This window comes from Leiobunum rupestre, chromosome 4, assembly GCF_980474605.1.
Source record: "Leiobunum rupestre chromosome 4, qqLeiRupe1.1.hap1, whole genome shotgun sequence".
NCBI lineage: Eukaryota > Metazoa > Arthropoda > Arachnida > Opiliones > Sclerosomatidae > Leiobunum > Leiobunum rupestre.
Genome location: NC_143387.1, coordinates 62,224,005 through 62,236,056, shown reverse-complemented (window position 1 = coordinate 62,236,056; position 12,052 = coordinate 62,224,005). Strand labels below are relative to the sequence as shown.

The 12,052-nt window shown below is 33.8% G+C and overlaps 3 protein-coding genes across 6 annotated transcripts; 2 read left to right on the top strand and 1 right to left on the bottom strand.

Moving 5' to 3' along the window:
* Positions 1-3,476: 3,476 nt before the first annotated feature.
* Grx5 (Glutaredoxin 5) lies at positions 3,477-4,930 on the top strand. 3 transcript variants are annotated; one of them, XM_090173724.1, is made up of 4 exons: positions 3,477-3,598; positions 4,087-4,209; positions 4,265-4,492; positions 4,556-4,930. In XM_090173724.1, the coding sequence occupies exons 3-4, from the start codon at positions 4,286-4,288 to the stop codon at positions 4,847-4,849; spliced, it is 501 nt and encodes a 166-aa protein (XP_090029850.1). In that variant the 5' UTR covers positions 3,477-3,598; positions 4,087-4,209; positions 4,265-4,285; the 3' UTR covers positions 4,850-4,930. The 3 variants fall into 3 exon arrangements, with proteins under 3 accessions (XP_090029850.1, XP_090029849.1, XP_090029848.1); XM_090173723.1 differs by having other exon boundaries at positions 3,478-3,598; positions 4,087-4,198; positions 4,265-4,930; XM_090173722.1 differs by having other exon boundaries at positions 3,479-3,598; positions 4,265-4,930.
* Positions 4,921-6,858, bottom strand: LOC149948657 (ubiquitin domain-containing protein 2). The gene is made up of 3 exons (XM_090173720.1): positions 6,669-6,858; positions 6,315-6,551; positions 4,921-6,253 (listed from the first exon to the last, which is right to left on the bottom strand). The coding sequence occupies exons 1-3, from the start codon at positions 6,748-6,750 to the stop codon at positions 5,787-5,789; spliced, it is 786 nt and encodes a 261-aa protein (XP_090029846.1). The 5' UTR covers positions 6,751-6,858; the 3' UTR covers positions 4,921-5,786.
* Positions 6,859-7,017: 159 nt separating this feature from the next.
* l(2)34Fd (nucleolar protein 10 lethal (2) 34Fd) lies at positions 7,018-11,132 on the top strand. Of its 2 annotated transcripts, none has more exons than XM_090173719.1 (15): positions 7,018-7,149; positions 7,853-7,898; positions 8,279-8,377; positions 8,442-8,557; positions 8,613-8,749; positions 8,805-9,017; positions 9,087-9,315; positions 9,372-9,438; positions 9,510-9,562; positions 9,634-9,840; positions 9,903-10,001; positions 10,062-10,136; positions 10,201-10,392; positions 10,466-10,683; positions 10,900-11,132. In XM_090173719.1, the coding sequence occupies exons 1-15, from the start codon at positions 7,084-7,086 to the stop codon at positions 11,108-11,110; spliced, it is 2,028 nt and encodes a 675-aa protein (XP_090029845.1). In that variant the 5' UTR covers positions 7,018-7,083; the 3' UTR covers positions 11,111-11,132. The 2 variants fall into 2 exon arrangements, with proteins under 2 accessions (XP_090029845.1, XP_090029844.1); XM_090173718.1 differs by having other exon boundaries at positions 10,201-10,398.
* Positions 11,133-12,052: the final 920 nt, after the last annotated feature.

Sequence of the window (12,052 nt, the reverse complement as noted above, 5' to 3'; positions counted from 1 at the left end):
ATTCAAAGTATTAAAACTGAAAATGGGGTCGAAACAACAACGGAAAAAGAATTATTTACAGAGGTAGTAAGATACTACAGTACGTTCTACGACGATGAAGACACTAAAGACTCCAAGGAGTATATTGATATCTTACCTAAGTTAACCCAAGACGATTCTAACGAATGCGACGCTGTACTAACAAAAAATGAGCTTGACAACGTCATAAAGGACCTACCGAAAAACAAGTCTCCGGGTAAAGATGGACTCACTAACGAGTTTTACACCTATTTCTGGCCCATTATTGGTCAGGGTGACCCTCTATCAAGTTTCTTATTCAATCTTTCAATTGAACCTTTTTTGTGCCATTTACGAAAAAATCTAAGAGAACACTCGATTTGCCTACCTTTTCTTCGACATCCACTGACTGTAATGTCTTTCGCTGACGACCTAAGCTCGTTTATAACAACCAACAAAGGCTTTGAAATTTTAAATAGCGAATGTCTGAAATATAGCGAAGTTAGTAACGCGAAATTCAATATCGAAAAAAGCAACGGTCTTTGGCTGGGTGCCTGGAGAAAACGAACCGACAATCTAATTAACGTTAAATGGAGTAACGATAATATTAAAATTCTGGGCGTAACGTTTACGACTAAACAAGAAATATTAAACGATCACGTAACCAAGTTGGCACAAGAAATCTCAAACGAAATAAATAACGCCGTTCCAATGGCTGAAAGGTTTTCATTTAAAACCCGTACGCAATTATGTAATATTCTTCTTAGTAAACTTTACTACGTTCTACCGATTATAAATTTACCGAAAAATTTGTCAGAGGCGTTATTTAAAAAATGCATCGAAATAATCTGGTATAAAGAAAAACATTGGATGAATATGAGTGACATACAACAGAAAACCATTTACGGGGGTCTCGGCCTTCAAACACTGCTCTCCCGATGGAAGTGTTTCGCCTTTTCAAAACTACAAAATTTGCTCAACGATAGATGCCACCCTTTGGAGAATGATTTTGTCGTCCACTATCTGAAAAAGACAAATGTTTATACATTCGGTTACGAAGTATTAGGTTTACAACAAATTGATCTAACTTACGATTTTCTTCCAAAATATTATGTAGACATTTTCGATTTTTGGCGCACGTGTCCGGTGCGACTAAAAAAACCCATAATTTTAAGTGAAATTTTAAATCTACCGATACTATACAATCCTTTTATCGTTTTAAATTTCTATCACCCGAAATGGAAGACACCAGGCTACCGCTTTTTGAGCGATATTTTCGACAGAAAAGAAATGAGGTTCAAGAACCCTTTTATTAATAAGGGCTTAAGAGCCCAAACGGAACGTGCGTTAAATAAACAATTCCATCAAATTACAAAAATATTTCGGGAACAATTCGATCTCGAAAACTTAGGAGTCGCGCGTAACGAAACTGTGAATTTTAATCATAAATTCGAAATTAACATTAACAATAAAATTAAACCGTTAACAGAAATAGATAAAACTTGCTTTAAAGAGTACCTACAACCGCGATCACAAAATTTGGAAAAGAGAATACTAAAATTGTTTACAACCAGCGAAAATATTAATTACAAGATAAATCATGTTTGGTATCCCGGCTTGTCCGCCAAAGAAAATAACGTCTTATGGAAAATGGTTACTCAAAATATTACTACCCCTACCTTGGCTGAAAAACTGTTTGGTGTTAGCCCAATGTGCCCGCTTTGCGATGATCACCGAGGGGATCTTAATCATATATTTTTCAGTTGTGTAATAACTCAGAAATTCTTAGAAGCCTTGGTTTTATTTATACATAATTTTAATCCGTCATTTAATTTAGAAGATAAGTTTTATTGGTTGTATACAGAGGAAAAAATCCCATTTTTTAAAATAACTACCATTTTTATTAGTATTACCAAACTGTCTGTATATTTTAATTATCAAAATATAATGAACAAAAGAGAATCAAACCCCCTAGAGTTGTTGAAATTGTACTTCAACAAGAAACTGCTACTAGTGTGTTTAACCGAATTAGAGTTTTACAAAAAAAATGAAAAAGCTGTATTTAATGAACTGTTAACAAGCGGCGTCTGCAGATTGGAGGACCAAAAGGTGGTTGTAAATTTTCATATGTGAAACTTTTCTTTGTTAAAAAAAAAAAAAATTGAAATGTAAAATACTTGTAATTTAAGAGTTCATTAAACGCTTACCTGCATTGACAGGTAGGCTTAAAATAAAAAAAAAATAAATAAATAAATAAATAAATAAATACATAAATAAATAAATAATGATTATAAATAAATAAATAATGATTATAAATAAATAAATAAATAAATAAATAATGATTATGAATAAATAAATAATTAATATAAATAAATAAATAATGATTATAAATAAATAAATAATTAATATAAATAAATAAATAATGATTATAAATAAATAAATAATTAATATAAATACATAAATAATGATTATAAATAAATAAATAATTAATATAAATAAATAAATAATGATAATAAATAAATAAATAATGATTATAAATAAATAAATAAATAATGATTATAAATAAATAAATAAATAATGATTATAAATAAATAAATAAATTATACACTAACTATTACCGTTAACCTCAGCAAGTTTTTATGGGAAGGGGAAACCGAAGATCTCGGGGGAAATGCCCTTTAACCCGTGGGAAGAGAACTTACAAACTTTACGCAGAAGGAGTAGTACCGGATTTTCACCCAGGGTCACTAGCTGGGATCGAACCCGGCTTCTCTTGCTGCGAGGCGAAAGTGCTAACGACTCCGCCACCCCACTTTCTACTGTACGTTTTCTGTAAAACGTTGTCTAAGTAATTTTCTAATAATTTATTTTCTTCTTATATAGTACCATGCCAGCTCTAAAATTTGTATTTAAGAAAAGTGAAGGTGTTGCGGTGTTTGTAAGCATTTTAAATGTGGTGATTTTCCTGAAGTCACCGCAAACTGCATCTGTTGCGTTTGGAACCCAGTTGGATCTTCCAATGGCTTTGAGCCATTTTTGCAACAAAGGATTCACTTTACCTGGAAACCTTATTGTAATTTTGAATACTTTAGAATAAAAATGTCTTCTATTTTTTTGGAATATTAGTGCTGCTCCTACTTATGCCAAGAAACTTTTTTGTTTCTTCCATTATATTTTCGCAAGACGAAACTGCGCATTTCCTACCCATTATGCTTAAATTTTCACTCAAAATCTATTACAAAATAGTAAATAACTCACAAAAGAAACCTTCATTGTGTTAATAAAGAGTTTTCAGATATACATGACTTTAATTTAAAAAGACGCGTTTTCAAAATTTTTCTTAAAAACGCGTCGCTTTCAATTCAAAAGTTAAAATTATAATAGTTCACAAAGTCGCTAATAGGTGGCGGCAGGGGCCATCGAAGAATTTTTCATTTAAATAGTTGCATTTTTCGCTCGGTGGCTTTTGTCGTAGTTGATAACCCTTCCATGATTTTCGTTCGTATCTTCACTAATGCTGTGTTAGAGCCTATGGGGAAAATTTGAAATGGGGCTCTAGATAGTATATAATTATTCCCAACTCAATGGTGGCTACAGAGTCGCAAAAAAACGTATCCTAGCTCCAAACGACTAATTTCACGCCAGTGTCCGTCAGTCGCCATTTTCACAAACAGTTTATTAAAATATAAAATACGTGTCCGAAAACGCCTGTGAGTGAATCTAGAATGTCACCATATAACAATCTTTTTTTAGCATGTTACCGATAACTATACTTTTTTACTTGTATTTTACATTCTTATCTTTTTATCGATTTTCTCTTATTTTGGTGGATTTTAGGAAATTTTGGGCACCTACAATGTTAAGGCTTGCACACTTTTTCCCCAGATTTTTTGCGCCCTTTCAGTTTTCAGGTCGGGCCATGGCCCACCCTGGCCCTATCGTGCGCACGTCTATGGCGCCATCGATTCGCGGTGAAATGAAATACATTATTCCTTTTTGAAAATCAACTGTCATTTGATGATACAAAAGAAGGATAGATGGCGTTGCAAATTCTGCCCATCTCCGCTTTTATACATGCGCGAGGGGGAGGGGTGAATTTTCCCGGTCAAAAACAGGGGTGCCTTAACGCGTTAATCTTCCCTCTATTTCTTTTCTATCTCTATGGTTCTGCCCAATTAAAACATTTTGAGGGGCAAGTTAAGTAAGTACATGGTAAGTAAGTGATTTGAAATGATTAATCGAAACCATTTATTAACTTTCAAAACAGTTTCGTTAGAAAACCTTCGAAATGAAGTTTAATATTATGAAAATCGCTCGAAATGGGGGATTGGTTTCTCTTAAAAATCACTTGTACTCAAATCTACGTTCATTGAGTATGGTGAAACCAAGGCTTGATGGTATTTCGTTGTTGAAGAAATCCCCTAAGATTGGTCAAAACAAATTTCTTCCATGGAGTAATTTTACATTAACAAGCATTCGTCGTATCTCCTCGGAGGTAGACATTAAGGAAGAAATCAATCTAATTATCAAGAACAATAAAGTGGTTTTATTCATGAAGGGAATTCCAGATGCTCCCAAATGTGGATTTAGTAATGCTGTTGTTCAAATTTTGAGAATGCATGGTGTTGAATATGAAAGCCACGATGTTTTGGAAGATGAAAGGCTGCGTCAGGGTATCAAAGATTATAGCAATTGGCCAACAATTCCTCAAGTATTTCTCAATGGCGAGTTTATAGGTGGTTGTGATGTTATGCTCCAACTTCACCAAAATGGTGAGTTAATTGAAGAGTTACAAAAGGCTGGCATTAGATCAGCTTTGTTAGATGGGGAAGATCCCAAAAACAACTTATAAATATCTTAGTTTATAGTGTTTAACAATGCAAAATGTTTGACCATGAAATATTAATTTAATTAAATATTGCAGTTCCTTGGAGATTCTTTTATTTTTTTACATTCATTCTTTCGTGGAAATAGTTTTTCAGAAAGCAAATGTGTAAATAATAACTGAAGCCTACAAAGTAGACGTTCTGTTATAGATTTTTTAGCTTTGTTTATACATGTTGAATACGATTGAATATTAGTAGTAGAAATTATCACTTTTCAGGCATTTCTTGATTTACATAAACATGTATGAAATTATTTAAATATTTCTTCATTTCACGAATAAGCGTATATAATTTGAGTCTCTCAGCGATGTGGCTGAATTAGTATGGGCTTTAGAAACCAAATTTGACTATATAATACAGAAATTAAGTCAAGACGCCATAAATACCTATTGAGCTTAATGAAGGAAAATGCATTTAAAGTTTCCTCAAAACGTGTGCTTGTAAGTTGTGCGTAAATATTAATTTAAAACTAAAATACGCAATTTCCATTTTTAAAATATTCTTAATCCATTGAATTATTTGGTACCGAAAAACAAACAACTGGTGGTAATGTATAAGGGAAAATTTTGGAATTTAAGGAATAAAATTTAAACATAGAATTATTAAAAACTAATCATTTTTGCGCAAATAATTAGAGAACTTTTAAGTCAAGGAAATGATGTAAAATAATCACAGTAAACTTTAGAAGAGAATGTGTTTTTCTTTCTATTCAAGATTGTCTTTCAATCCCAAAATTGAGATCTTACTTAGTTAACCTTTTAGCAAACAATTCTGTTTCTGTTAGTGGTGCGGCAAATTTTCTAAATGCAACTCTCATAATAATTGCCAGAAAAAGTGCATCACTATGTAAGGGTTTTTTTTTAAATAACTTTTAAATTTCTTTTTTCTTGAAAAAAAAGAAAGTCAGCTGGTTTCTGTAACTACTACGGTAAAGGTACCAGCGGTGCTACTTACACCACCATTGTCAGGCAAGGAAGTTATAATTACTTGAACTACGAAACCCGTTTGTAGCTTTGCTTCTTCAATTTTTGTTTTATCACCAAGTAATCTACCTCCGAAAAACCACCTTTGACGGTATGCATCAATACCCTCTAGTGTCTGTAATCTACGTTTCGCACTCCAAATAGTTTCACCAGTTCTAACAGACATTTTTAGATCGCGACCGGTGGTGGACAAACGTAATTTGATCACTATCTCTTCACCACCTGCGTTTACTGGTTCACTTTCTTGTGATGGCGATTCTGCACCTCCCTCCCTTCCACCACTATCAAATTCTTCATCCACTTCAACTAAATTGATAGGTACGCAAAGGCAATATACTGGTAGTTGATAACGGTTTCCTAATTCGTCATAACAGTCCATTAGTGTGCCTGTAGGAATAAAAGTTAAGTCTGCAATGAAAGATTATTGATGACCAATTTTGTATCATACCATTTGGTAATGATATACTGGCACCATCAACAATGGCTTGGGCTAAAGGGTAATCATTAGTCTCAGCAGCATATGCCGCTGCTTTCAAGGCATCCCATATTTCTTTACGACCTTCGAAGGCAGGAGCGGTATCCCAGAATTCGTCTCTTTTACTACGTAGTTGACCTTCTGTCAGAGGAACATCACTTTTCCATTTAGGTCTTTCATGCTTTAAAGGCTGGTTTTTTCCAATGGAAACTAAAAATTTAATAAGAATCACATAGACTCACTTTTAAGAACGTGTAAAAAATAAAAACAAAAACCAAGGGCCACAGCCCTTGGTGTTATATTATAATGAGTAAAGGTTCATTTAACCAGTTTGTTGTAAATTTGTCCCATCGGTTGACTCAATTCCCGAAGATGATCTGCTACGACGTGTTCCTATGCAACCACCCATATTGTTTACATTTATTTTATTATAAGTAAATAAATAACTCTGTTAATTTCTCTCAACGTTCTCATCCTGTCTAGTTTCTTGTTTTCTTCTTAACGTTAGAAATCAATGAATTTAAATGGGTCGAACAATATAGGAGTAAAACTCCTAAAAAGAGCACAATTCCTTTAAAATGCCCAAAATGCCTTTCGAGATTTTTTTCCTGGTAGTATCTTTCGGTACTTAATCTACTGTTTTAAGATTTAAGATCTGTCGTCTGCTTGTAATTGAAACCAACAGAATTACATAAGGTTTTTATGCAATAAGTTTTAGTAGTAGTTTTAATAATTTGAAAAGATGCAAGTTTCTAATCCTAATAATGTCAAAATTTACAATCTTAGTGCTGGAAAATCATTGCCAGAAGTGAGATTCATTCTTTACTACTAAAATTGTTGTAAAATCTAAGATATTAATAGGTTTTATTAAGCCTTGGCTAAAATGTGCTTTTTTAAGGGGTTGAGCGGGGTTGAGTCACTCTCAATAGATAATAATGTGAACAATTGTAGCAAAGACCACCCAGAATAGAACATCCCCGTAGTTAATTAGCTCAAGGGAAGAGATTCATTAAAATACACATCTGTATTTGCTTTTCATTGCTTTGATTAAATTTTATTTATTTATTTAATTACTTGGAAAGCCTCAGGGGCTTATGCTCAAGCATCGGAATACAAGGAGTAGAAACAAAACCAACAATAATATAATTACACTACAAAAGAGAGATACAAAAATTACTAGAATACAAAGAAAAAATAAAAATACACTAGGTTTTCTCAGCTAGGTAGGTCCGTAACAAATTTTTAAAAACATGGTAAGATTTTTGCGTGACCATAGCATCCGGCAGGCTATTCCAGTCTTATTACTGTATCTTTAGGGTAAACTGTAACTGTGGGGTGTACACCACACTGATTCCTTGCTGGCTTACATCAAGTACAAAGTATAGAATCTTGTAAATAACTTATCTTCTTAGATTTATGGGGTGGGATGTCTTTCCTTTAACCTTTGAGGCTTTCTAATTAATTTTCTAGTTTGGTTGTTTTACTAATAACAATACTTTTGTTCACATCAGTGGCTGTCAGACAGAAAGAAAAGACTTCTTCAGAAAAAAGACATAGGTAATTTCTGCATTATTTGTGCTCTTATCAGGATGGTCTGATTTAAATCAAGTGATTTTTTCAACGGAAGCCTGAGCGTAAAAGATGTCTGCTGTATAGCGACCGCCATATAATAATTGTGAAGAATTTCACTAAGTTGCATTGGACTGCTCGATTTCCGAGATAAGCCAAAGTTCCTACATAGTACTGATGAGCCCCAAAAGGGTAAAACTAGTCTACTGTTGGAATCTGTCTGAAATTTTGACTCATGATATGAACTTAAAAAATCATTTAAATTCAGTAAAAATCTGATTTAAATCAAATCAATTTTTTAAATTAAGAAAAAAAAAAATCAAACCTGGCTCTTATCAGACTTGCTTAACCAAAAAATTATTTTAAAGATATACGAAGAAGAATTCAATTAATTCAAGATTTCGAAATGCCTGGTCTTAGTAATCAGGTCAAGGCCTCAAAGGATGGACAGTATATTATTGTTACAGGTTAAAAACTTAGAACATCAATTTTTAATTATTTTTTATTCTGAATAAAACTCTTTTTAATAAGGTATTTATAAACCTCGTGTAAGATGCTATGATGTAAATCAACTTTCCATGAAATTTGAACGTTGCTTTGACTCTGAAGTAGTGAAATTTCTAACATTAGCGGATGATTATTCAAAAGTATTTCTATCATAATTTTTTTTCGCCAAACATTAACAGGTATTTTTCTATATAGCTTGTTTTTTTACAAGCTGATAGATATGTTGAATTTCACGCTGCTTATGGGCGATACTTCCGCTTAAGAATTCCCAAATATGGAAGGGATTTGGCTTACCACGAACCTACCTGTGACCTATTTCTTGTGGGTGCAAGGTATATTTTCGCTCATAATTTTTTTTATAATTTAATAAAAAGCTTATTAAAACAGTTCTGAAGTTTTTCGCCTCAATCTTGAACAAGGAAGATTTCTTAACTCTTATCAAACTGAAGCTAGGTCAATCAATGTTAGTTCTATCAATCCCATTCATCATTTGCTCATGTGTGGTACGGAAGAGGGTAGAGTCGAAGCGTGGGATCCTAGGTGCAGAAATCGTGTGGGTCTTTTAGACTGTGCCTTAAGTATTGTGGCGCAAGAATCTGAGTATGAAGTTGCTATAAAAAGATACTTTTAGAGAAAAGTTTACATTCCTTTATTATTATTTCTTATTAGATTTAAAGGAATACCTTCTGTAACAAGTATAGCCTTTGAAGATGGTTTAACTATGGGTGTTGGAACAGCCAATGGGCTCATTTTGCTATACGATATACGCTCATCCAAGCCTATAACTATTAAAGATCATTTATACGGCTTACCTATTTTGGACATGGCCTTCCATACTAGTCAGAAATTAGTTATCTCCCAAGATCCCAAAATTGTGAAAATCTGGGATCAACACACGGTAATTTATTATTTATAAACACGATTATCAAAGTTTATAACTATTGAGTTTTTCAGGGTAAACCTTTTACTTCAATTCAAGCTTCAACAGATATGAATAACCTATGTGTATTGCCAAATACTGGTAATTACTATAGCTTCAGATTCAGATTCGTTTTCAGATTCAGTATTTAAATTAAAATACAATTCAATTAGGGATGATGTTTATGGCAAATGAAGATAAGAAAGTTCTGGTGTATTACATACCGGTAAAATATTACTTTTCCATTTCTTTATTCTCAAAGGCCTGTGTCAGTATTATACTCACAATTACGTTTAGGGTTTGGGACCCGCTCCAAGGTGGTGTTCATTTTTGGACAACCTAACCGAGGAGCTGGAAGAGACAAACCAAGATGCAGTTTACGACGACTACCGTTTTATTACAAAGAAAGAGTTGGGAGATTTGGGATTAAATCACTTAATAGGCTCCAGTCTTTTAAGAGGCTATATGCACGGCTATTTTATTGATGTTCGATTATACAATAAGGTTAGTGTGGTAAAATTTTGCTGACTATTTTATTGATTTCAATAATAATTATTTGTATACAGGCTAAAGCTATTGCCGATCCATTTGCCTATGAAGAATATAGGAGGAAAAAGATTCGCGAGAAGGTTGAAGCTCAACGTGAAAACAGAGTTCAATTGAAAGTATTTGAAACTTTTACTATTATTGTTATAGTTGTATACTTAAATTAAAAATTTTTTAAGCGATTACCAAAAGTAAACAAAGAGCTAGCGATGAAAATAATGGATAGTGATATGGCTATAAAGGTCCACCCTAAGGTTGGTATCCGTTTACAGAATACTATGTTTAGCACAGTTCCATTAATTTTTGTTTTAATTTCAGAAACTTCCAAATTTGATGAAAGATGATAGATTCAAATCTATGTTCGAGAATCCAGACTTTCAAGTGGATCAACACAGCGAAGAGTATCGTTTGTTACACCCATTAGTCTCCAAAAGTGATAAAGCCCTTGCTAAAAAGCTTCAAACACAAGAAAGGAAGAGCAACGTTTTTGGGCAATTTGAGAAAGTTTATGTAAATGTATTTAAAAGCTTTGGGAGGGGGTATTAGTTTGTAATTGCTTTCCATCATTTTGAACCTTTTTCAGGATGCCAGTGAAGCAGAATCTGAAGAGGAATCCTCGGATGATGATCGTACATGGGCTGAAGAAATTAAAAAACAGCATAAATTGATAAAGCACGAAACCCGATTGAGGCGTGATATAGAAGATGAGAAAGCTGAACTTAGACCTAGTTTCTATGAAATTAAAGCTGGAGAACAATTTTCTGGGCTAGATAAAGTAGCTAAGAGGAACCCCCAAGCCAAGTTAGTACATTTAAAAGTTAAATATGCATTCAGTAGCATAAATAACAGCCCAACAGCGTCTGTGGCACCAGTACTCCCCTTTAAGATTATCAAAACCAATTGTCCATATGATAAGGAATTGTGAAACCAATTTTGTTGGTGTATCCCAGAGACCTTAGTTGCACCCATTATATGTATTCAATTATTCATATGGAGGTAATTTTCTTAATTTAACAGATTAAGCATGGCTGAAAGGCTGCTAGAAACGCAAGAAGAAACTACTATGGAAAAAACTGGTAGTACAAATGAGAGAAGCTACACTTTTAAAAAGCAAAAGGGCCCCAAAACTAATATTAAGAAGAAAGAGATTATGCAAAAACATTTAGAGGAAAGGAAAAAATTAAGAAGATCGGCCAAAACTTTAAGTAAAAAGAGAAAAAGAAAATAAATATTATTTTATCATTATAAAATTTTTATATTATTAAATATACATAGTTGCGTAACATTTCACAGACTCTTCAGCATATAGATCATTATTGGATCTGGAAACTCCCCAATTACCACACAAATGTTTTGGTTCTGGAAAGGCTACCTAGGACTATGCTTCCTTTTAGCCCTCCCACCAAAGAACCTATGAATTCATCCTTAGACCCTAACTAAACTATTCCATCGCCCCATTTTAAGATGGGCAAGCATAAGCGACTTTATGCTGTCACATATTAGATTTTTTGGATACTCTGCTCGTACTTCGATTAAATAATATGTGGTGAAAATAGTGACCCCAGGAGATGCGGCAAAGGGGGGGGGGGGGCAAATAAAAGAGATAATTGGTGTATATGGCTATAAGCCACCTTCACACCAGGCACCAGCCAATCAAAACTAAATGGGAGAAAAAAAAAGACGTACAAACAAGTAAAAATAACGCCCCGAACCAAATCGAATTAAAAAAATATAATATGTACCACAAACCAAACAAAAACACACGTGTAAGTAGTTAATGGAGGATAGCGTTCCGCAGGACGAGGCAAGTAGCCGCTATTACATCCGTAAATGACCCGATGGACACTTGTTAATTCCTCCAAAATTGCACGGTGACGGAGGGCATTAATTAATAATCTCTTAACCGTGGCCCAAGCTAGGCAGTTGAATAAAATGTGAAGCCACCCGTACTGGAATTTTTTCGCCCGACCTGGCGTTCCTCGAACTAAATTTATAAAGACTGCACTGAATACTACTGCCCCTTCTAAATTACGGTTCGCCCGGTCTACATCTATAGCCTGGCTACGCCCCTGTATATGGCTCCGGAAAGTCTGAAAAATCCAGGTCAAGTTGTAAGCCAGGGCCAGACGCCAAGCCCGAAGAAGGAATGTAAGCCTTTCCGGGTCGAAGC